The 25,025-nt window shown below is 50.3% G+C and overlaps 2 protein-coding genes across 7 annotated transcripts in view; both read right to left on the bottom strand.

Moving 5' to 3' along the window:
• Positions 1 to 1,538: 1,538 nt before the first annotated feature.
• depdc5 (DEP domain containing 5, GATOR1 subcomplex subunit) lies at positions 1,539 to 18,745 on the bottom strand. 5 transcript variants are annotated; one of them, XM_066688891.1, is made up of 43 exons: positions 18,487 to 18,745; positions 17,835 to 17,969; positions 17,581 to 17,668; positions 17,265 to 17,311; positions 17,068 to 17,153; positions 16,630 to 16,713; positions 16,375 to 16,424; positions 16,190 to 16,259; positions 16,005 to 16,083; positions 15,752 to 15,813; positions 15,536 to 15,605; positions 15,324 to 15,396; positions 15,073 to 15,176; positions 14,847 to 14,921; positions 14,624 to 14,758; positions 14,164 to 14,225; positions 13,995 to 14,068; positions 13,619 to 13,688; positions 13,427 to 13,463; positions 13,046 to 13,166; positions 12,717 to 12,964; positions 12,398 to 12,598; positions 12,175 to 12,310; positions 11,838 to 11,935; positions 11,541 to 11,600; positions 7,953 to 8,136; positions 7,626 to 7,786; positions 7,399 to 7,519; positions 7,109 to 7,276; positions 6,738 to 6,957; positions 6,498 to 6,625; positions 6,173 to 6,281; positions 5,577 to 5,639; positions 4,679 to 4,839; positions 4,465 to 4,545; positions 4,128 to 4,260; positions 3,881 to 3,995; positions 3,390 to 3,629; positions 3,086 to 3,255; positions 2,679 to 2,850; positions 2,526 to 2,586; positions 2,148 to 2,230; positions 1,539 to 2,053 (listed from the first exon to the last, which is right to left on the bottom strand). In XM_066688891.1, exons 2-43 carry the CDS (start codon positions 17,890 to 17,892, stop codon positions 1,737 to 1,739), a joined length of 4,875 nt encoding a protein of 1,624 aa, XP_066544988.1. In that variant the 5' UTR covers positions 17,893 to 17,969; positions 18,487 to 18,745; the 3' UTR covers positions 1,539 to 1,736. The 5 variants fall into 5 exon arrangements, with proteins under 5 accessions (XP_066544988.1, XP_066544990.1, XP_066544991.1 ...); XM_066688893.1 differs by having other exon boundaries at positions 3,390 to 3,626; XM_066688894.1 differs by having other exon boundaries at positions 7,953 to 8,109.
• A 631-nt stretch (positions 18,746 to 19,376) lies between these two features.
• Positions 19,377 to 25,025, bottom strand: part of LOC136712361 (radial spoke head 14 homolog) — a 33,578-nt gene continuing 27,929 nt past the window's right edge. For both annotated transcript variants that reach the window (XM_066688898.1, XM_066688899.1), the window contains 3 exons: positions 20,595 to 20,820; positions 19,909 to 20,045; positions 19,377 to 19,719 (listed from right to left, as the gene is read on the bottom strand). In XM_066688898.1, the coding sequence (XP_066544995.1) occupies positions 19,481 to 19,719; positions 19,909 to 20,045; positions 20,595 to 20,820 (602 nt within the window). In that variant the 3' untranslated portion in view covers positions 19,377 to 19,480. The remainder of the gene's footprint in view (positions 19,720 to 19,908; positions 20,046 to 20,594; positions 20,821 to 25,025) is intronic.

The raw sequence follows: 25,025 nt of genomic DNA, 5'->3' as shown, positions 1-25,025 counted from the left end.
TAAATGCCGTACTTGTATTATTTAACTGCATTACTGTTTCACTGTTACATGTGAATTGTCTGTGGTACCTGTGTGTATGTCTCAATGTGCACAGCTTTGGCAACACTGCTCAGGTCAGTTGTGCCAATAAAGCATTCGGAACTGATCTGAATTGAGAGGGAGAGGGAACGAGAGCAAGGGATGACGGGGTTGGAGGAGACAACAGAAGGGAGATCAGAGGGAGACAGAAAGGAAACGAGAGGGAGAGGCGGGGTTCTGCCAAGTGATTGTGTGTGTATCAGTGTGTGTATCGATGTCGGTGGTAGTGCAGTGTGCTCGTCTCCCCCTGTCACTCTCTGCCTGTCAACATGCTTCCCACATCTGCCTAGCAACATAGGGGTCAGAGGTGAAGTCAGCAGGAAGTGGGGAGGGGGGTCTTCAGCAGAAAGTTGCTTCGCTAGGGGTAGACACTACACAATAACACACATATAATAAAGAAAACAATAATATGCACACTTATGCAAAAATATACAACACACAATAACAAACAATGCACATGCAATCACACACAATTATTGAACACAATATTGCACACACAGAATACACACACAAACAATAAACACAACATTCACACACACACACACACACACATACTCTGCTCCCAGTGCAAAGAGCTCAGTGTGGGGATATTCTCACTGTGACTGTAATCTGAATCCTGTACAACTGTCTGTGCACTGCACAAACACACACACACTGAACTCATTTTTTCACTTAAATGAACCGTCTGAAACCCTGCCCCAGGCCTGGGATGAATGAATACTGACTGTGAAAAACAAAAATGAAAACAAACTCAAATAAACACAGGAAATACATTCTTTCTACAGCCTAAATCATAATACTGTAACTACAACAGGGCAAATCTTCAAAGCATCAGCATTTCACTTCATGAGAGATTATATTCATAACCAATACATTATTTCAAATAAAAAGAAAGAAAGAAAAAGAACAAAATTTAAATTAAATCTTGGTTAGAGGCAAATCCCGGAGTGGTGCCAGGCAGGAGGCCTGGACTGAGCACTTCCAGTTCTAGACTGTTCTGCGCTGCACTCTGCGGTTCAGGCACACTGGGCTGCACAGGCCCGTCCCCTGGTGGCCTCCGAGTAGAACTGCAGCTTGCCTCTCGAAGACGGTTGCATTCTCACTATAATACCACTTCCGTTTATAGTTATGGATATTATTTATATTTGTGTGCATGTTTCTGCAAATTAAATGCTCAGTATCGGGTTAATTATGATCTACATACTGCGGTCCTTCTCCATCTTTCTGAAAGGCTTGCTGATGCAATAGTAGGACAAACTCCTGCTCCCCTTCTCGACTCATCCTGTGATGCAATAGATTACTATTCTCCTCCCACCCTCTCTCTCTCTCTCTCTCTGAAAGCTTCAGATGAAATAAAGTGCAGCAAAGTCTCCTTGCCAAGGCCTCTGCATTTATACCCCCCTGTCCCACTAAACACTCACACAGACACACACACTGACACACAAACCACACAAAACACATTGGAGAAATATTTTTATTAATTTACAGTTATTTTTATGCACAAAAAACCTTCTTGTACAGGTCATATACCCCCGTCAAGTGGACACTCTATGTCCGTCTGACTGTCCACATTGCTGGACAGGTGTGGGGCTCCACCTAACCTCCTTCTCTCTCTCTCTCTCTCTCTCTCTCTCTATCTTCTCCCTCCCTCCGTCCCTCTAGGGGGCACTGGCATTCATCCTCTCCTGGCAGCTCTCCCAGAAGCGCAGCAGCCGGTCGTCCTTGTTGGTGCAGAAGTCGGTGAAGTCCCTGAGCAGCCTCTCTGCCAGCCTCTCATCCCCCGTGGCGGCCGAGCGCCAGGCCTTGGTCAGCATGGTGTTGTAGGCCCAGTTGTAGCCAATCATATGCTCGTCTCCCCCGACTCCGCCCCCGCACAGGCTCTGAGTGGAGGAGCTGGCGGAGTTGCGGCGACGCCTCGGTTGTCCAGTCGCCGGGTACTTCCTCTTGGAGTAGGGCAGCTGCAGGAACACAGTGCCTAAGGGGGAAAGAGGGAGAGAAGAGTGAGGGGGAGGAGCAGAGGGAGGGAGAGTGAGGGGAGAGGAGGGACAGAGAGGAGGGAATAAGCTCACCGGTCACATGGATGTACTGCGGCTTGATGTCGGCTGGGAAGCTGAAGGTGGAGGCGGAGAACTTGTCCTGAATGAATCCAAACCTGAGAGAGAGAAAGAGAGGGGATGAGAGAGTTTTTGAGTTTTACAAAACACTTTATTGAACCAAAACAAAGACATGAAATGAAAAAACAACAAAAAAGGAGAGAGGGAGGATGAGGGGTAACAGAGAGATGGGGAGATGGGAGAGAAAGGGGGTAAGAGAAGATGAGGGTGAGGGAGCTGGCAGGTGAGGGGTGGCAGGAGAGGACAGGAATATGGGAGAGAGGTGATTAGTGACAGGTGAGGTCAGAGGTGAGAGATGAGGGGTGAAAGGTCAGAGGTGGCTGATAAACTCACCTGTACAGGATGGCCTCCTGGAAGAGCTGCATGCGATCCCAGTAGGTTTCGGGTTCGAAGTCTGAGAGAGAGAGAGAGAAGAAAGTGAATCCATGTACCCTCTTCCCCCTCCATGTCCCAGTACCCCATTGCCCCCCCAGTGCCCCGCCTCACTTTCGAAGATGTTGTCAGCGCCCGGCCGCAGCAGGCAGGCGGTGTGCAGGGGGATGAAGAGCTGGGCGCGCAGCGGGTCGCCGTACAACACACTGGGCAGCGCGAAGGGCAGCTCCAGCACGGGCACCAGCAGGAACCCGCAGGACGCCGCCTTCCTGTGCCAGCCCTGCACCTGCGAAACACAACACAGTGATACACAACAAAGCAATATACAGCAATTCAGAACACGCAACAAAACACAGTACAAAACAACCATACACAGCAACACAATACAGTACAACCATACACAACAATACAGGGATGAAGGCAGGGAAGGGAGGGAGAGTTTGTGGAGGACAAGAGAGCAGAGGAGAGGAGAGATGGGGAGAAGAAGTGGAAAAGAGAGGAGAAGAGGAGGCGAGGCTGACCATCTCGAACAGCACCGCGGCAGTCACAGCCATCCAGTGCAGCTTCAGTTCAAAGGCGGTGCTGAGGGAGAAGTTGCCATGGTAATAGCAGCTGCACCATTCCATCCGGTTGCTACGGTTATTCACGTCAACGTCCAGGGTCACGGTCTTCTGGTCCAGCATTGTGGCAGCTGGAAGAGGGTGGGGGAGAGAGAGAGAGAGTGAGAGGGAGAAAGAGAGAGAGAAGGAAAGCGAGGGACAGCAAGAAACAATCCAAGACACAGGAACATTAAAGAGAGGGGGCAGGGGTCATTCGGGGGTCTACCTAGCAGTGCTATGGCCTGGCTTCTTCCCCCAAAGCTGCGGCTGAAGGAGCTGTGCCGGCTGGCGTAGGAAGCGGGGCGGCTGGGCAGCCAGGGCAGCAGGAAGGCGGGCAGGTCGGCAGGGGGGCGCTCCTCGGGAGCAAACGCCACCTCGAACCACTTCCTCTGGAACAGCGATAAGTCCTCGAGGGCGGCCGCAGAGGGCTGTTGCTGCTGGGACTGCTGGACACCACCGCCACCTGCTGGAGGGAGGGGGAGTTGGGGAGGAGGTAGAGAAGGAAGGAAGGAAGGAAAGAAGAAGAGAAAGATTGTCACAGGCTTCCACAGACAGACAAGTGGACAGTCAGGGCACACAGAGGAAACCGCACATGCAGACTGATGGAGAAAGCTACCAGCCAGCCAGGCAGACATATACAGACATACACAAGTAAACAAGGACAGACTGACAGACATACAAACATGGTCAGACAGCAGGCAGACGGAGCGTACTCACCACGGTCTGGGTCCCTGTCCCTGTCCATTGCGATCCTGTAGAAGTAGAAGCCATAGACGAAGGGGCGTGAGGCCTCCCCTGACGCGTGCGTGATCAGCTGCTCCTCCAGCATCTTCTGCACAGAGAGGGACAGACAGACAGACACAGGGTCACACAGAGGGACAGACAGGGTCACAAAAAGACAGACACAGAGCTTTATGGAGAGGACGGGGCTGGACAAGGGATGGGAGGAGCCATGGCGAGGTACCTGCATGATGTCGACGGCCATGCTCTGTGTGGCCACGCCCTCCACATTGTTGACCAGCCAATGAACAACCTCCGCACTGATGAAGCAGTTGGGAGGCAGACCCTTCTGCTCTGGCAATAATTGCACCCCTGTCCTGCACAACAACAGCACAACAACACAATATCATCCTATACTGCAACACAACACAATACAGTGCAGGCCCAGTGACCTTATACTGCCAAAAAACCACAACACTCATCCTGCTACACAACAACATGCTACTCAACACACACACACTCACACATACAGACGCACACACCCCCTACTGTAACACATAAACAACAAGAGAGAGTCTCACGTTGGGTGTCTGAGGGCCTCCAGGATCTCTGTCAGTGTGGAGGAGGAAGAAAGAGCTGTTCCGCCGGGCCCCGTCCCCGCACTGCAGCACAACAAGAAAACACAACACTGTTACACACTACAAAACACCAACACAAAGTAACAACACAACTCATTACACACTGCACCGTACTGTCCCACACACATGGTTCTGTTACTTTCCCAAACCACCTCACCTGGTCTCCAAAGCGACCCCCGACACTGACCCCGCCTCCACAGAATTCTGAGAAACCAGTGTGGCCCCCGGCTGGGCTCCGGCCCGTTCTCCTGATTGGACAGCCACCTTGTCAGTCGCTCCACTCTCTACAGCACTGGCTGAAGTTTGATCCCCGGACAACTAGTCACACAGGAAGGGACACAGGACCAGAGAGACATAAGGTCAGACACACAGTTCCTGCTACAGATGGACAGATGCCGACTCAAGAGGAGGTCTGGCCCAGTTCGGCCTGGTTGGGATTCGTTCAGCTTCATCTTTGTGAGATGGGGGAAGGGGGCAGCAAACAGTTTCCCCTGATTGAGGGAGGGGTCAGGACAGTCTCCTGTGGCACCCTTGGCATCGACAGACAGACATACAAGCAGTCACTGACAGATAGTCAGATAAAATGGCGGGCAGACAGTTTATCAGACAGACAAACAGACAGTCAGTGTGGCAGGCAGGCGGGCAGGCAGGGAGACAGACAGATAGTTCAGCAGAAAGACAGAGACATTAACTGGCAGGCAGACAGTCAGTTTAGTTGGTAGGCAGATAATGAGACAGTTTCTCCGATGGACTGAAGCTCAGACACACATGACTCTGCCCAGCTCTCTCTCCTGCTCCTGGAGGCCGAGCTGAGAGAGAGCGACAGTGGGTGTGGTCAGGTGTGACAGTGGTATGATGGGTGTCATCCAGTCATAGGTGTAGTTCTGTGCATCATTGGGCGTGGTCGGGGGTGGTAGTTGATGTGGCTTTGTGTTACACTGGGCGTGTGTCTCTGCCCTGTCAGTCTGGATTGTCTGCTCTGCAGGGTGTATTAGAGGGAAGTGGGGTAGGGGCAGTTGTTATTGCCCCCTGGGGCAGGTTTGGGGGTCACTGACCTGGGGGTGGAAGATGGAAGAGGAGCGAGGGCTGCGAACAAACTCCAGAAAGAAGACACCATCCTGTCAGCGCAGAGAGAGAGAGAAAAAGAGAGACAGGCGGAAAGAGAAGAAGAGTGGAGAGTGGGTGGCAGGAAGAGGAAGAGAAGGAGAAGGAGAATGAGGAGGACAGGAGAGAGAGACAGGGAGAGGGAAAGAGAAAGTGTGTGGGAGGTGCAGCAAGAGAGAGGAGGAGGAGGAGGAGAGAGAGAAGGAGGAGGTGGAGAGAGGTGAAAGAGAGAATACTAGAGAATATAGTCACCACTGTGGGAAAACCAGAGTACCCACAGTCCTCAGCAACACAACACTGCAACACAGTAACACACTGGAACACAGCACCACATTTACAGTTGCACACTTAAAAACAGTGCAACACTCACATACTGTAACACACCAACATGCACTGTAACACACAGCATAACCAGCTGCTAAAATAAAAGTAAGTAAAAGTAAAACAAACAAAAAGTTATACCACACAAAACTCTCTCTATACAAATATCTATTAAGTTATATGTGCATGTGTGTGAGAATGTGTGAGTGTGAGTTCCCTCCCTCACCTTTCGGGGGCTGTCGACAAAAGTGGGCATCATGGAAACAGTTGCAGTGTCATTCAGCGGTGCTACAGATTTCCCAACATGCATAGCTGCCTGCTGCTCCTCCAGACACCTGCAAAGGAAATGCATCACACGTCAAAAGGGCTTGAGTCACACAGGGCAGATGTCACATACCCAGTTAATCAATTAGGAACTGGATTAATTAATTTATTTTGGTGACAACTTTGCTTACTGAAAAGATTTCTGCATTTGGCACAGAATACGCAACATATGCGCACACACTCTCACACACACACTCACTCAGTTCGACAGTGCAGTTCAATCTCACCTCTGGTCCATCTCCAGCAGGGCAGACAGGGCGGAGGTGCCCTTCTTGCCCATGGGGGGCGCTGATGGCTCAGGGGGGTAGGCAGCCAGAGGCCCTGACACTGGCAGGTTCTTCATGGCTGGTCCCTTCTACAGAGAGAGAGAGGGAGAAAGAGAAGTGGGAGGTAAAAGTTCAGCTGGAATAGGGATATTCATTAGAAGTGTTTCTTTATTGACAAGTTCACTGCTTTGGCTGTCTCACCCTGGTGATGCGGTCAGAGCGGTGCCGCCGACGGATGCGGTTCAGCCCCTCAGTGAAGCGGATGAAGCCGTCCAGCAGGGCCCAGTCGCCACCCTCGCCACGCGGCCGCTCCCCAAACACATCGCAGCGCCCCTCCCCCTCCGCCATGCGCCGCACGGCCCCCACGCACGCAGGCAACAGCAGGAAGCGCGTCCGCCAGAACTTCAGAGAGTCGATCAGACTGGGGTTGGGGGGAGAATGACAGACAGAGAGAAGCTGCAATTATATCATTTTTACATGCATACAGAATATCGCTCTCCCCGTCTCTCCCTCTTTCCTTTCTTCCCCCTCTCCATCTCTCTTCCTCCTTCTGTCCCTCTCCCTCTCTCTACCTGAAGTCCTCGGACCCGGCAGAGCAGATATACTGGTCCAGGTAGTTCCACTTGTACTCCTCCAGGCGCTCGTGGCTGAAGTCCACCCAGCAGGACTGGAAGAGCCCGTCCGAGTGAGAGGGGCACAGGCTGTAGCTGTACTGGATTTGGGCGCACTCGTACGGGTACCTGTGGACACGCGGACAGACACACAGACAGACACTGTGTCATTCCGGCAAAAATTCAACTGTCAGTCAGTCAGTTGGTGTATCGGTCAGTCAGTCGGTCAAGTCAGGCAGGCAGTCCCTCACTTGGGCAGGTAGCGCGTGACTGTGATGATGCGATCCTTCAGGCAGACTCTGTGGAAAGTGCGGCCCATGCTGAGCCAGTACTGACTCTCCTCCTCCTCTATCTTCCTGCGCGTCACCAGCCCTGAGGCGGAGGGAGAGAGAAGTGGAGGAGGGGAAAAAAGTCAAAAAGACAATGACCAAAACCTCCCTCTCTCACCCTGCCCAACCCCCTCGCTCCCTCTCAGTACCTCGGGAGTAGAGGGGGCTGCTGCTGAGGGGAGGTGCGGTAGACGGGGGGGGCTTCCTGGTGCTGGGCTGCACAATCAGCTGATACCCCTGCATGAGCCGCTGGCAAATGAACTCCTCAAACACCTGGGGGGCTGACATCAAACTGCTGTCCTCCTCACGCCTGGGGAGGGAGAGAGAGGAGAGGGTGTGAGAGAGGGAGGAGAAAAGAGAGAGAAAAATAAGGCAGAACGTAATAATTTTCTATCTCCCCCCTCCCTCCCTCCCTCCCTCCCTCCCTCTCTCTCTCTCTCTACCTCCCTCCCTCTCTCCCTCTCTCTCTCTCTCACCTCTCCAGGTCGGTGTGTGGCAGCAGGTCGTAGCAGCCCTCAGTGTAGTCGTTCTGCAGGGTGGGTCTCTCTGGGAAGTAGTCGGTGGTGAGCGGCAGGCAGGCCGGCGTGGTCAGGGACTTCCAGTCCACCCCGACCGTGCAACAGAACCCTGGCACTATTGGGGGGGCAGACAGCACCACAGCTGTCAGAGCAACAGCCCCCCAGCCACCACACAGACAAACAGAAACACACACACAGATACACACACACATGGACAGACACACAGAGAGACATACAAACACAAACGCAGAGACACACAGACACGTATGCACACACACATACACAAATGTACACACACAGACAAGGAGGGAGACGGAGAAGAGGAGAGAGGGAAGGGGGAAGGGGAAGGATGGAGGAGGCACACCACACCAAGACAGCCACAGCCAGGGAGAGAGGGAAGGGGGATAGCGGATAGAAGACGAAGGGAAAGAGGCAGAGGGAAGGGGCAGGTGAGGGAGGAGGTGGACCGATCCCCAGATTCATCGATGGACAGAGAGAGAACATGCAAGAGAACGAGAGAGAGAGGAAGAGAGAGGAAAACAAACAAACAACAAACAAACGAGAGAAAAAAAACAAGAAAAAAGAAGGGTGGAATTATTGTTGTTGTTTAATTATCAATGGGTTAGTAATAGTGAGTATTTTCATCATGCAGATTTTCAGGTAGCTTGTGCAGACACTCATCACACTATAGCAGCACAGCACAGCAGGGCACGGCACGGCACGGCAAGGTACGGCACAGCCAAGCACAGCACACTAGAGTGCAGTACAGTGCACTACAGCACACTACAGTGCAGCCCAGCAAAGGCCAGGATAGAAGTATAGCAGTCTGTTAGTTAAACTGCAATGTCATGGCACATACTGGTGACAAGACCCACACACAGGAGAGATTGACGGGGAGAGTGGAGAGACAAAGGGTGAGTGAGGGGGAGAAAGGGGGTGAGGAGGAGAGGGAGGAGGTGGGGAGACAGATATGGGAAAGACTGGGTGATATGTATAGAGAGAGAGGGAGTGAAGGTGAGATCTGTGGGAGGTGTATTTATACCAGGCAGGTGCTGCTGTTGTGCTCCACATAGCACTGAAATAAAGCTGCAGTTTACATTCCCAGGTGTGCTGTGTACAGGTGTGCTGTGTGCAGATGTGCTGTGTGTAGGTGTTTAAATGTTATTTTTCAGATGAGCAGAGAGTGGTAAGACAGCCAGACAGCAGCATGACTCGCATGATACAGAGAGCGAGAGAAAAGAGGGAGGCAGGGACCGAAGAAGGGCAGTGGGGGTCCAGGGTCCTTCACTGGAGGGGGCGAGAGGTCCTGAAGGCCACTGACGAGGCCAATCCAGAAACATATGATTGGATTGTAGTATTATTGGCAAACCATACTGTAGTATAATTGTATTATAGTGTGATTGTATTGCAGTATTGCTGTATGACTGTATTGTAGTATGATTGTATTGCTGTATGACTGTTTTGTAGTATTACTGGCACTGTAATATGACCACACGAGCTCCTATTAGAACTCCTGCTCTGGCTGCAGACACACACACTGGAGTGAAGGGGGGACTAACAATGTAGTTCAGTGTAGCCAACAACCCGCCTCAGTAAAACCCAGCAGCAACACTGATGCTCCTCCCAGGCAGATGACAAAGAGAGCAAACCCCGACTGGAAGGAGGATCTGGTGGTCAACTTCTGCCCACATGCACCCACACGCACGCACACGCAGACACACACGCACATACTGTATATACAGTGAGGGGAAAAAGTATTTGATCCCCTGCTGATTTTGTACGTTTGCCCACTGACAAAGAAATGATCAGTCTATAATTGTAATGGTAGGTGTATTTTAACAGTGAGAGACAGAATAACAACAATAAAATCCAGAAAAACACATTTCAAAAAAGTTATAAATTGATTTGCATGTTAATGAGGGAAATAAGTATTTGATCCCCTATCAATCAGCAAGATTTCTGGCTCCCAGGTGTCTTTTATACAGGTAACGAGCTGAGATTAGGTGCACTCTCTTAAAGGGACTGCTCCTAATCTCAGCTCGTTACCTGTATAAAAGACACCTGTCCACAGAAGCCATCAATCAATCAGATTCCAAACTCTCCACCATGGCCAAGACCAAAGAGCTGTCCAAGGATGTCAGGGACAAGATTATAGACCTACACAAGGCTGGAATGGGCTACAAGACCATCGCCAAGCAGCTTGGTGAGAAGGTGACAACAGTTGGTGCAATTATTCGCAAATGGAAGAAACACAAAATAACTGTCAGTCTCCCTCGGTCTGGGGCTCCATGCAAGATCTCACCTCGTGGAATTTCAATGATCATGAGAACGGTGAGGAATCAGCCCAGAACTACACGGGAGGATCTTGTTAATGATCTCAAGGCAGCTGGGACCATAGTCACCAAGAAAACAATTGGTAACACACTACGCCGTGAAGGACTGAAATCCTGCAGCGCCCGCAAGGTCCTCCTGCTCAAGAAAGCACATGTACAGGCCCGTCTGAAGTTTGCCAATGAGCATCTGAATGATTCAGAGGAGAACTGGGTGTAAGTGTTGTCGTCAGATGAGACCAAAATCGAGCTCTTTGGCATCAACTCAACTCGCCGTGTTTGGAGGAGGAGGAATGCTGCCTATGACCCCAAGACCACCATCCCCACCGTCAAACATGGAGGTGGAAACATTATGCTTTGGGGGTGTTTTTCTGCTAAGGGGACAGGACAACTGCACCGCATCAAAGGGACGATGGACGGGGCCATGTACCGTCAAATCTTGGGTGAGAACCTCCTTCCCTCAGCCAGGGCATTGAAAATGGGTCGTGGATGGGTATTCCAGCATGACAATGACCCAAAACACACAGCCAAGGCAACAAAGGAGTGGCTCAAGAAGAAGCACATTAAGGTCCTGGAGTGGCCTAGCCTGTCTCCAGACCTTAATCCCATAGAAAATCTGTGGAGGGAGCTGAAGGTTCGAGTTGCCAAACGTCAGCCTCGAAACCTTAATGACTTGGAGAGGATCTGCAAAGAGGAGTGGGACAAAATCCCTCCTGAGATGTGTGCAAACCTGGTGGCCAACTACAAGAAACGTCTGACCTCTGTGATTGCCAACAAAGGTTTTGCCACCAAGTACTAAGTCGAAGGGGTCAAATACTTATTTCACTCATTAACATGTAAATCAATTTATAACTTTTTTTAAATGCGTTTTTCTTGGTTTTTTTGTTGTTATTCTGTCTCTCACTGTTAAAATACACCTACCAATAAAATTATAGACTGATCATTTCTTTGTCAGTGGGCAAACGTACAAAATCAGCAGGGGATCAAATACTTTTTTCCCTCACTGTACGTGTATATATAATTATAAATATGTGCACGCACATACTTCAAAGATTTTTACACACATGCATTTTAACAATATGTCCCAGTCACATGTCCACACAAAAATGTACCAACACACAGTCCTGTCCAGCACTGTCTCAAGTGGACAAGCTATGAATGGACGAGTCCCTGGAGGGACAGTGGAGGACAGCACTGGGCAGGCAGGGTCACTCACTGGGGTCCGGGCTGCTGGAGGAGGAGTCCTCGAACGAGCTGCCCCTGTTCACTGGAGTCCCTGCACACACAACACAGCACCGTCATACAACACGGTACCAACATACTACACAGCATAATCGTACAACATGGCACCAGCATACTACACAGTACAATCTTACAACATGGCAACAACAAACAACACGGCACCGACACACAACATGGAACCATCATACAACACGGCACCGATGCACAATACACCACCATCATACAACATTGCACTGATACACAACATGGCACCAACACACAACAAGTGTACCTGTGCTGTTGCTGCTGGCCGGGCTGCTGGTGAAGTCGTCTGCACTGCCGCCACTCACATAGAACCCGTTCTCACCAAGCTGTCTGACTGCAGTCCGCCTGTACAGAGACAGAGACACAGGTACACAGACAGACACAGAGAGAGAGATGGACAAAGAGAAACCGATGGACAGGACTCTGGTATCCCCTGAAAATGCATTCAACGCATTCAATAAAACACAAGAAACAACAGCAGCCAAATCCTAGGGGTCAAGAACAGGAACTTAATTACCCAGCAGCCCCCTGGGAGAACTCAGCCCTCCGCTTCCTCCCCTGCCTCCCTGGTGTGTGGGTCTCACCTGCCTGTGGCCTCGTGATAGGCCAGCTCCAGCAGTTCTGCAGAGGTGTGGGCGGGGTCTCGCTGGCCGCTGCCCTGAAGCTCCGCCATGTTCTGACGGGTCTGGTGGTGGATCTGGATTGCTTCCCCTGACGGGCCTGAAGAGAACCAGACACTGGTACACTGACACACAACCACACACTGGGACACTGACACTCAGACAGGAACCTCTCCCTCCCTCTCACCCATGGGGAAAGTGTGCATCCAGCGCCGGCGGTTGGAGGTGAGTTTCATGGGCATGCGGGAGGGGGCGAAGGGGTTGATGAGGGCGCGCTGGGGTGTGTACCCGCCCGGCCGCACGTGCAGGGTGGACTCTGCACTGCCCACGTGGAACCTGCCCGGTGCGCTGGAGTCCCGCTGAGACTCCAGCATCTTCTCCAGCAGCTCTGAGAGAGAGAGATCACACACACACACAGGTAAACAAAGGTAAACAAATTGCCAACACAAAATGCACTGCCAGCACAGAACACTTGAATCCCAGTATCGCAGCCTCAGGGCCCTCACCTCTGGTGCTGGTGTAGCCCAGCGAGCTGCTGACCTCATACTGTGCGGGGGGTCCGCGGGGGATGAGGAGGATGCTGGAGACGCGGCCCAGGCTGTCGTCCGAGGCCAGGCTGCGCTGCTCCTCGGGGGGGGGCACCAGGGCGCGGCTGGGGGTGGGGCTTCCTGACACGTCACAGGAACTCGAGCTCTTCCTGCCGCCCACTTCCCGCTCCCTGTCCCGCTCGCGGTCCCGGTCCCGCACTGGCCGACTGCACGACAACAGAGAGAGAGACTTAGAGAGGAGAGAGGTACCTGTACCTGTAGTATGCCTGTGTGCTGTGACAGTGTACCTGTAGTGGGTGCTGCGCTGGGCGCGGGATGGTCCTGGCAGACGGAACACCTGGGCATCATGGGCAGCATAGTCCACCTGGATGGGCAGGCTATTCTCAGAGTCCTTTGGGGCTCCCAGGGCTGGGGGTCAGGGGTCAGAGGTCAGGGGTCAGAGGGAGAGTGCTCACAGATAGCACTATTACTGCTCACACACAATGCATATACACACACTGACTACTCAGACTCTGTATAGAAACCTCACACAATCACACACTTACACACGCTGGATATAAACTGCTCAACACATACACACACATGTAAACATGTAAAGACATGCACTGGATATATACTAGTAAGCAAATGTGCACACAGTTACACAAACACTCTTGTGTTGTTCTTACCATGCTCCTTACTGCTCTTGCCTCTCTCAGAGGGAGACTGCAGACGACACAGGGAGAGAGAGAGGAACTGTCACACTACAGACATTACCTACAACCATGTCCATCAGTCAGTGTGTCTGTCTGTCCGTCAGCAAATGTCTGTCTGTCAGTCTGGCCTTCAGTCCCTGTGTAAGTGTGTCTGTCAGTCTTTACCTTCCGCCCGGCCAGTTTGATTCGGGGGGTGAAACAGTTACACGAGCTCTGACTCTTAGAGGTGTAGAAACTGTGAGAGAGTGAATTGGAGAGAGAGATTCAGACTCACACACTGTCCCACACACTGCTGCCCTCACTCTGCAGGGCTCTGGGGCAGCTCAGCAATTACAAAACAAATTATATTAATTCCTTAACGAGCAGTCAGAGAGTCAGTGAGACCCAGCACCAGTACTGCTGACAGACCAGCCTCCCTGTGCCCTTTCACGTTCACATACACACACTCACCCATTCACATTCTCTCACACACACACACAAACACACACACTCACCCATTCACATTTTCACACACACACACACACACACACACACACATTACCTGTGATTGATCCAGTGGGGGAGATTGTAGTCATCCCCTAGTCTGGAGTCTCCTGGCACTGTGCGATTGTGTAGCTGTAGAGAGAGAGGGTGGTCAGAACAGCAACACACCACACAACACAATACCACAACACAGTACAGCACAACACAGTACAGCACAGGGCTCTCACCTTAAACAGTGGAACAGCGTGTAGTGGTTGCTCCCCCATACACACCAGGTCCACCCCGATACCTGCCCCCCACCAGAGAAACAGACAGTGAATAGAGGCAGACGGAGTGCAGCTATACGTTTGAGTGTTGGCATGTTAGTCTGTTAGTGGAGGGCCGCAGTGTGTGGTAAGAGTCAGGGCTCTGGAGTGGAAGTCGTGGGTTCAGTCCCAGGTTGCTGTTGTACCTTTGATATGGTAATGTACCCAGACTGCTCCAGTAAAAACCCAGCTGTACCAATGGGTATGTAACAAATGGATAAGGGCATCTGCTAAGAAATGTAATAATAGTGTGTTACATGTTAGTGTGTTGGCATGTGTGTGTTGGCATGTGTGTGTTTGGATGTTAGTGTGTTGGCATGTTTGCGTGTTAGTGTGATTGCATATTGGCGTGCTGGTGCATGGCGTATCCCTCACAGCTCACCATTGTCAATCATGCGTTGCTTGGTCAGGATCATGAGAAGCCGGTCCACCTCGAACACACCCACCCCCGCAGTGATGACAACCGACATCTGACCGGTGCGGTCAAAGTTCCGGTTTATATAGTGCTTATCAAACACTGGAGAGAGAGAGAGAGGAGGTGAGAGAGAGTGACAGAGATGGGATGTGAGAGAGTGAGAGTCAGGGGAATGGCGTTCCTGTCTCACCATTGAAGGACAGGTTAATGGCCTCCAGATAGTTGCCCTGAGCTGCAGTGGAGTTGTGTCCGCTGGGGAACCCATCTGAAACACACAGCACAGCGCACGCAATATCAACAACACAGCACACACAATATCAATAACACAATGCACACAATATTAAGAACACACAAAGCACCAATATCACACATAGTACTAACATCAACAACACACTGTAGCAGGCAGTGTGGCCTACCTGCCCCCTGCAGACGCACCAGTACAGGATACTGGATAAACAGTTTCTTAATGGTGACCAGCAGGGACATCCACTCCTCACGCCGCTCGTTCTGAGCCACAACCCTGCACACACACACACACACAGAAAAAGAGAGACACACATAGACAGACAAACTTTACATATCAAACTTTAACTTTACTTGCTATACTAATTTGTTTTTATTGTTCATCACACAAGCACTATACGCAAGTGACGGACTGAGAACTGACCTGTAGAAATCCTCATAGAAGCGACCCTCGTGGTCCTGACACACAGAGCCTCTAAGGACCTCAGGAAACTCATCTGGAGAGAGAGGGAGAGATGGAGGAAACAAAGAGGACAGGTGAGAGACAATTCACACGATCGATAAATAACCTACATAGATAAACAGAAAGAGAGAGACCAAGAGAGAAACAAACAGACAGATAGACGGACACTGTACCGATGCTCTTGGCTTGGTAGAAGGTGCGAGAGAACAGGACCACGGTGACCTCATGGCTGCAGTTCTTCTCCTGGCGGAAACCAATTAATCAATTAGGTTCTTTAATTATTAATACAAGATGTTGCAGTGTAACAGTGTTGAGTACCCCCTGCTTCTCCCTCCTCTTCCTAGCCTGTAGGTGTAGCCTCAGCCACCCCCCGTCCCCCAACCCCTCACCTTCCACTTGGCAAACAGGTCACTCAGGAAGCCATTCACTGCCTTCTCAAAGTACAAGTCACCTGAGGAGGAGAGGGGAGGGGAGGAGAGGAGAGGAGAGGGGAGGAGGGGAGATGGACATGCTGAGGAATGGTCTTACAGGTACATTTAGATTTAAAAAAAATGAATCCGCAAGAGTCCAGTACAATAACAGAGAGAGCAGAATGCCCCCCCCCCCCCCCCCCGCTGTTCACACAGTGACCTGCAGCCTCACCATAGATGTCAAAGTCCCACATCTCACAGCTCATCTGAATAAAGATGTAGACCATTGCAGAGGTGGAGCGAAACACCACCTGCAGAGAAAAAAAAAGCAAGGTTCAGTTTTTCAGATCGACACAATGATAACAGCAACTAGCACAGTCCCAATCCACCCCCTCCCCGGCCCCCCAACCCACTCACCCGCGTGTCCTCGCTGATGTAGCCACACGTCACCTTCTCCCCCCTGACCCACAGCTCACTGGCCTGAGCCCTGCAACACACATTGTCACACACTGTCACACAAAGTCACATCCAGGGAGAGATACACACAGATAGCCAGACAGAGACAGACAGAGTCTGGTGGACAGGGAGAGAGGTGTCTGTACCTGATCCCAGCAAACTCCACTTTCTGACTGACGTACGCACAGGAGCTCACCTGGACACACAGAGAGAGAGAGAGAGAGAGAAAAGAGAGAGGGAGGGAGGCAGGGAGGGAGGGGTGCCTTAGTGTAACACACACACAGACATCACTGACTCACTATCTCCCCATCACTGTAACACACAACCCAGCCCACTAATACACTCTCACTGACTCTGTTTGCTCCATTACTCTCTCTCCTTCATCTCTCTCTCTCTCTCACCAAGCTCTTCTTCAGTCGCCACATGTCCCCCCTGCTGATGTACTGGTCCTTAAAGGTCAGCTCCACCAGGTCCAGGGTCACATCCTGCCCAGGGGAAAGGAGGGACGATGAGTGAGAGATTTATAAAGTTATAAGGGAAGTGTAAATACTCATTTGTAATATATGTTCTTGTATTTGTTTGAAAAACAAAAGAGAAATGAATCTGTACATAGTAAATCTATTTTTTGTATGTATAAAATATAATTTATATTTTATTTTTCTGTACTTTATTATAAGGTATTGTGATTTATAATTATATTATTTATTTTCCATACATGTATGTTCAATTGCTTTGGCAATACAAATTTGTTTGTCATGCCAATAAAGCACCTTAAATTGAATTGATTTATCTTTTGTTTCTTTCAAGTATTTATCTCAACAGGGGGAGTGTGGGGGTACCTTGGGGTCGACAATGTTGACGAACACATCCTGGTAGGCACGGAGCTTGAAGGCTTGGGCCACAGTCTGGTCCACACTTACAGTCTCTGAAACACAGCACTGACCCTGTGACACTCACCCTGTGACACTGTTGCCACTGGGAATGACAAGTGAGTAGATTCCACCACCCCCTATAAAAAATAAAAACCACAACACACCTTTCTGGAGATCTTCCTTCAGATTCTTCACCTGCAGCAGCAGTGGGCTGGGCGGGGGGGCAGAGGGGAGGGTTAAAAGGTTTCAGATTAACACACTCACACACACTTACACATTCACTCACACACATTTATATGGAATAATTGGGAGTGACTGGTCCATTGACGTCTGTGTGATGAAGTCCTGTAGAACCACTAGAGGGCAGTGTCTACTCATAATTTCTTACTAAGCATATTATGTGTCTCATCTGTACTCGTTGTTGGTACAGGTGAGTGCATCTGTGAGTGTGTTGTATGTGTGAATATGCGTGTGTCTTACCTGTACTCATCGTTGGGATGGGCGATCTCCACAATGTCGCCGGGACGCACCTGAGGAAACACCTTAGAGTTCACCATCAGCTCATCTTCTGGGGACAGAAACAACATCACTGTCAGCACTACAATAATAATAATCGATCATTGTAATAACAATAGTACACAAAGACAGATGGAAACAGGAGAGGTAAGAAAAGACAGAGAGACAGAGTCAGAGAGGGCCAGAGGAGGAGAGGCAGCAGTAGGGGCTGGACTCACCGTTGCCCCCGAAGCCCCTCTTGTGAATGACCAGCTTGTAGGACTTGTTGGTCCTCATGGCGACGCTGCCCGGCTAGGACTGGGGAACAGAAACAGTGTGACACCGCCCCCCACCACCCTGGGCACTTGCACACGCTGCAGAGAACAACACACAACACCAGTTCAGTTCAGTACAATCTGACAGTATTGAATAAAATACTGCAGTATAGTTGTGCACAACTATACTGCAGTATGCACAACTATACTGCAGTATTTTATTCAATACTGTCAGATCTACTACAGTTCAGTATAATGAACAGTGTGATCTGAATGCAGTATTGTGTATTATAATGTAGTGTGGTACAGTTCAGTGCAGTATATCAGTACAGTGTAGCATAATGCAGTGTTGTGTAGTACAGTGTAGTATAGTACAGTGCAGTATACTACAGTGAGTGTAGAGCAGCGCAGTTTTGTACAGTGCAATGCGATACAGTGTAACTAATGCAGTGCACTAGAGTTTTGACAGACCGAGTTCTGACGCAGTTCGTTAATGACGTTATCCGCTATCTCCGCAATATAACAATACATTACAGCGACCAACGCGCTAAACCGAGGGTGCAGTCAGCGGCTATCGCTGTGGAGTCGAAGTGGTTGAATGGAGATCGTTTCTCACCCAATGTCCACAACTGCAGCCTCCCTGTTTGGGGCAGTGGCAGATGCCCCCAGCGCTGCAATCACAGCCGTGGCTACGTCACCGCCCGCTCCGACCCGAGTCCGCGCACCGCTGCACAGACGGCCACACATGGGCCATCAGGACTTCCGCCGTGTGTTGTGTTTTATTCCTGTTTGTTTTATTCTGCCTCTTGTTTTGGTGCCTTTGCTTCCGCCTGTTCCTCTGTTCGTACACAACTTGTGTTACACTGTTTCATGTCCGTCTGGAAACGGCAACAGCTGATAGTATCCCAGCAGGCGACAGAGGTGGATTGTCAATTAAAGTGTTTGTATGAAATTATGTATTAGATTATTTCAACCTTTATGATAATAATAAAACATTCAGCTCACACGACAGCACACAGACTGACATATAAAAACGGGACAGACACACGCAAAGAGACTCAGAGAGACACAATCACACACACACACACACACACACAAGGGGACAGACTGACACACATACAGGGTGCCTGTGTGGTGTGGCTGTGGAGCAGCTGTCTTTCTCCCTCTCTCATTCAATCCCCCTCTCCCTCTTGCATTTTATTAGGTCTCTTCCTTGTTTGGCTCCTGATCTCAGCTCATCTGCAGTTCCACACTGGTGCAGGACCCACCATGTATATTGTATATTGTATTTTTCACTTCTCATATAATGTGATTTTGTATGTGTGTGAAAAGGTTGTTTATGGAATAACTGTAGTCATGGGTATTCTGCCAATTAATAATAATAGTAATAATAATACAGTAATAATAATAGAAATTAAGAAGTTTGTTTCACAGTTTGTCCTGCAGGGGGCAAGCAGTCCCCACACCTGCGCTCAAATCCAGCAAAATAGTGGACAGGTACAGCAGTGGAGGTAGTGTGTTTATTAATTTATTTCATTAGGTCACTCAGTGTGTCTGAGAGTGCAGGTGTGTCAGTCAGTATGTGAAGATGTGAAGTCAGAGTCAGGGAGTCAGGGTGTCCAGGTAATGACCTGGATGGCGGTGAGGGCGGCTTGGCGGACGATGTCGCTGGGGTGGGAGAGGCGCTGCTGCAGCAGGGGCACGTAAGGGAGCAGTTGGGCGCGGCCGGGTGGGGCCTCTGCCAGGCATGTCAGGCAGCGCAGGGCATTACAGCTCTCCACAGCCCCTGGACACTGAGCCAGCACCAACAGGGCTGGTACTGCACCGGCCTCCAGGGCCAGGAACTTACCTAAGGAGAGAGAGGGAGAGGGAGAGGGAGGGAGAGTGGGGAGAGGGGTGTGTGAGGGGGCAAGAGAGAGGAGTGAGAGGGGAGGAGAGAGGGGAGAGGGAAGAGCTCCCATACTCCCTCTCCTCTCACACTATTCCCAATTCTTCCCCATTTGCCCCCCTCTGCCCCCTCTATCCCACTATCTCGTACCCTGTGTGGTGACGGCCGTATTCATGAGAGCTGCAGCAGCATGACCTCTGACCTCTGCATTGTCGTCACCAAGGAGACGCACCAGCTCAGGGACCACCCCCTCCTCACACAACTTCACCTTCCCCTCCAGAGGAACACTGCAGGATGGACACACACACACGCACGCACAAAGTGCACAATTAATTAATTTAGTCAATGAATTGAGTGGTGAATCAGGAGTCAGTGTGCGTTCCGTGCAGTGCCTTTATATAGCTGGACACACACATACATACATACACCCCCTCTCCCATTTGTATTTTATTAGGTCTCTTGCTTGTTTGGCTTCTGATCTGCAGTACACCGGTGCAGGACCCACCTTGTATATTGTATATTGTATTTTACACTTGTCATAAGATACATAGGCACGCACACATCCACAGACACACACACAAACACACACTTACACACAAACACACAGACACTGTTGCCCTGTACTGCACTCCATTCTTCCCTGCAGTAATGCACATTCCAACAGTCACAAGACAGGCAGCACTGCCTTCTCACACAATACACACTGTCACACACACACACACACACACACACACACTCACAAACACTGTTACGCACACTCACAGGAGAACACAGTGTCTCCTGTTTTGGTTTAACTCTTTCAGTAGTGTCGGTGTATTGGCCATGCCCTGCCTGACCTGATAGCGACGAGAGCGCGGGCAGCGGGTGCGCGGACGCGGGGGGAGGGGTGGATGAGGGACACCCTCAAGGCCGAAACGCCATCGCTGGCCAGAGCAGGCAGCGCGTCCACCCGAAGGCAGGAGCCCAGTGTGGTCAGGATCAGCTCCTGCACCGCCTCCCCCTCCTTGGAGAGCCTCAGCACCAGCCTGGGCACTAGTCCCGCCTCCAGCACCCCCAACGCACCTGGCGGGCGAGAGAGGGGCGAGGAGGAGGGTGGGAGGAGAGACGGGGGGAGAGGGAGAGAGAGATGCAGGTTATATACTGTAAGTGTAGAGTGTGCAGGGAGTGGTGCTGCAGCTGTGGTTGTGTTCTTTGTCACTGTCACAGCAAGAGGCAGGTCTGGGCAAAACTCTCGAGTTAGAACAGGCAGAAAGAGAGAGAGAGAGCCTTGACTTTCAAGGACTAGAGAAAGAGAAGGAGAGAGGAGAGACAAGAGATGAGAGCAGAGAGGCAAGGGGCAAGAGGGGAAGAGAGAGATGAGGGAGAAATAAATCAGAGGGGGAGAGAGGACGAGTGAAAAAGTGCAGGGAGGCCTAGGTCAGCGATATAGAGGTAGGAGAGATAGCACTGGTCCCAGTCAGAGAGGGAGATGTCTGGCGATTAATTGACAGCCTTCATGATGTGATAATTGCTTAATTGATAAGGTTTGTGAGTATGTGTGTGATTGCTGGAAGGCAAAATACCACAGTTCCTACTCTAAAGTTTGTTTAGTGTTGTGCAGTGTGTGTGAATGTGAGAGAAGCTGGGAGAGAGTAATGGATTCAGAGCTGACTGCAGTGGAAACTAGGTCAGGTGGGGGGGCAGCTCCACTCACAGCACACACACCCCAGCCTGCTTTAAACACTAAACACCAGCCCTGCCTCTCTCTCCATCCCTGTCTCTACACCCTTCTCTCTGCCTCTCTCTCCATCCCTCTCTGCCTCTCCATCTATCTCGCTTCAAATCTCTCTGCCTCTCTCTCCACCCTTCTCTCTGCCACTATCCCTCTCCAGCCCTATATCTCTCCACTCTGCCTCTCCCTGTCTCTATCTCTCCATTCTTACATCTGCCTCTGTCTCCTCTTCTCTCTCTGCTTCTCTCTGTCTCTTCTTCTTTCTCTGCCTCTCTCTCTCATTTTGTTTCCTCTCTTCATTCTCTCTCCTCCCTTTCTCTCCATCCCTCTCCCTTTTCTCAGCTCTCATTCACACAAACAGACAGACACACACATAAACACAGACAGGCAGACAGATAGACGACACATAGACAGACAGACACAATAAACACAATTGTTTATTTTGTTCCTCTGTCTCCCATTCAGACTGCTGACAGGCTAAAGCATGTTTCTATGGAGAACCCTTCCTCTATACCTGCCTCCCTCTCTCTTTCCCTCTCTCTCTGTCTGTTTCTGTCTCTCTGTCAGTGTTAAGTGCTCTATTCACAGTGTGTATCCGAGTGAACCTGTCTGCCAGCGAGACAGACCAGCGAGAACATTGATGTGCCCTACAGGGAGAGAGAGAGAGAGTGAGTGATTAAACCCACCTTACCATTAGGCCCCGAAACCCACACACACACACACACAGAGACAGATACACAAACAAAAGACACACACACACACAGTGAAAGCACTTGATAGGACTGCAGAGTGAAGCAGTGTCGGTGCAAGTGCAGTGAGGGGCTCAGAGAACACCTGTGGGGAGGAGGAAGGCCTGCACTTTTGACAGCACATTACAGTGGGAGCACACAATGCCCAGAGTCACAACAGTGTGTGTGTGTATCTGTATCAGTGAGAGAGTGTGTGTGTCTGTCTGTATCAGTGTGAGAGTGTGTGTGTGTGAGGTGTTGCACAGTCATACACACAGCTCGGCAGCCTGGCTCTTAATTGCTGTTAATTAATTTTAACGAGCAGAGTGGGGCAGGTGGGGGGCTGTGGGTTGAACAGCAGGGGTCTTGGGAGAAGAGAATGGGGGGCCATACAGGGGAGGCAGGGGGGGCTGCAGGGAACAATCACACCCAGGTTTGACATTTTAACCTGTTTGCTATTGTGTGTGTGTGTGCGCATCTTAGTAGGTCCCCTTATGCAAGCTCACCTTGGCAGATGAAGCCACCGGTTTTTATTTTTCAATAATAAAGGAGAAAAACAGTAAAGCCATTAAGATTACCCCCCCCACACTTTACTAGTACTCGTATTGTTTATTTTGATTTCCTCTATGCTTCCTTTCCCCTGGCCCTTGACTGTGACCTAACATCTTGTCTGCACTGATCAGCTTTTACAATCTAGGATGAAAGACCTCATATATTGTTTACTGTATATCTTGTATACACTTGTGTAAATTGGAATTTGTAAAATGTATTATGCCTTGAACTGCACTGTATTATTTCACTTTGTATTGCTCTTATATTTTGTAATGGGTGTTTGCTAATAAATAAATAATAATAATAATAATAATAATAATAATAATAATAATAATAATAATACACAAGAACACCAGTTGAGATTCATCTGCAGGGGTAAAACAAACAGAAGACAAAGACAAAGTAATAACACAGAACTCTGTGGGGCAGCGTGGCTCTGACTGCTGGGGATTTGGGCTGCAGAGGAGGCCAGGAGCAGAAGAGGGTAGGACAGCGCAGTGCAGCCCAATACAGGCCAGTACAGCTCAATACCTGCTTCATCAGGTTGGTTGGCAGTGAGCTAGAGCCTTAACTGGCAGACACAGGCACTAACACACAGGCATGCACACGCAGGCATGCACACACGCAGGGTAACAGCGTAGCCAGTCACTCTAAGCAGCCTTACAGTACAATACACTACACTACACTACAGTACACTACAGTACACTACTGGCTGGCTAATGGGACACAACAAGTGGAATCATGGGAGAGAATGTCAACTGTCAACAGAACACAGGGCCCAGATGTCAAGGTTTTGTATGCTGGGCACCACTGTGTCAGAGCCTCACTCTGGGGGGACAGTGTGTGCTGGGGACTGTTCCTCGGGGGGGCAGTGGGGGAGCCTGACATGGGATCCTGATCAAAGTCCACAGGCAGGAGCAGTGCAGCGTGAAGGGATCTGACAGGATTGGGGATTAGGAGAGACAAGCAGGAGAGTGGGAGGGAGTGAGAGAAAGAGAGAGAGAGAGAGAGGAGTGGGGGAGAATACACACAAACAAAACAACGAAAACAGCACATGGTCCAGTGTGTCCAACAATCCCCCCTTCCTCTCCCCAAGGGGCCAGCCTGCAGTGAGACCCTGCTGTGTGTAAGTCTGCTCCGATTGGTGCTTTGTAAGATACAGTTCTGTGCACAAATACAATACAATACAATACAGTACAGTGCAGTACAGTACAGTGCTGCACTGTAGGGAAGAACAGTGCAGTATTCACAGAGCAGAACACCACAGTTATTTACAGACCATTACGTAAAATGTTCAGAATTGCCCAGTATAACTCTTGGAAGTACAGGACAGACCTCACTCTCCTCGAACGAAGAAACCAGACAGAGAGCAAAGAAAAATAACAAAATATCTGATTACTGTACTGCTGAGATCCCAGAGTACCCAGGCACACTGTGAGCATGAACCTATAACAGTGATGTCACCCTCCTAGACTGACCGACTGATACACTGACTGACTGACTCAGAGCCAGAGAGAGACAGAGGGTCCTGAATGCAGCCCCTCTCCTCTGCCCCCTCCTCTGTCCTCCCTCCTCTGCTCTCACAGCACAGCAGACCTTCTCGCTCCCTCACTCTCTTTCCTTCTCAGACTAAGGGGGGGAGCTGCTGTTGTCAGTTAATCAGGTGAGGAAACTGATGGTTTTGATCCGATTTTGCTCTCCCCCCCCTCGCTGCTCCGCTAGCGCCCAGTACACAGCCCCCCCCCGGTGGGAATGTCAGTGGGATTAATAAGGGCAGGAGGATGGCTCTATTAATAACTCACACATTCCTGCAGAGGCATTCTGCTCCCAGCACACACTGCGTACAGCCACAATCATCCTCATCTTCATCCTCATCCTCCTATATATGTGCAGTCAGTGCTATAGTATACAGGGTTTCCCGCTGCACTAACCCCCCCAAAAAAAAAACTTTAAAGCACAAGTGCACATGCTCTGCCCCCCGCTGTTGTTTGTCATGGTTAAACCTGATTCGCAAGCACCCCTGACAATACGCAGTCACTTCCCCCCACAATGCACGATCGCCCCCCCACTCAATGATTCAGTATCGGTGGGAAACTCTGGTATAGTATAGTATAGTATAGTATAGTATAGTATAGTAGGGGCCCAGACTGGAGCCAGTGCTGTGTGGATTAATAATAATAATAATAATAATCATTATTGTGGAAACAAAAAGGTGACAAAGATCCCATCGGCACTCTCTCTGCCAGGCGCCCCCCAGAGAGGCAGCAGCACAGCTC

The sequence above is a fragment of the Amia ocellicauda genome, chromosome 17, assembly GCF_036373705.1.
Source record: "Amia ocellicauda isolate fAmiCal2 chromosome 17, fAmiCal2.hap1, whole genome shotgun sequence".
In the NCBI taxonomy this organism is placed as follows: domain Eukaryota; kingdom Metazoa; phylum Chordata; class Actinopteri; order Amiiformes; family Amiidae; genus Amia; species Amia ocellicauda.
This window is presented reverse-complemented; position numbering and strand designations above follow the sequence as displayed.

What these genes read in the sequence shown, in the direction of transcription:
- depdc5 (XM_066688891.1), bottom strand. Translation starts at nt 17,892, where the DNA reads ATGAGGACCAACAAGTCCTACAAGCTGGTCATTCACAAGAGGGGCTTC. An exon ending in GGGGTCGCTTTGGAGACCAG is followed by an intron (nt 4,546 to 4,678) that starts GTGAGGTGGTTT and finishes GTTGTGCTGCAG; the next exon opens with TGCGGGGACGGGGCCCGGCG. An exon ending in GAGGCCCTCAGACACCCAAC is followed by an intron (nt 4,261 to 4,464) that starts GTGAGACTCTCT and finishes GTTGTTGTGCAG; the next exon opens with GACAGGGGTGCAATTATTGC.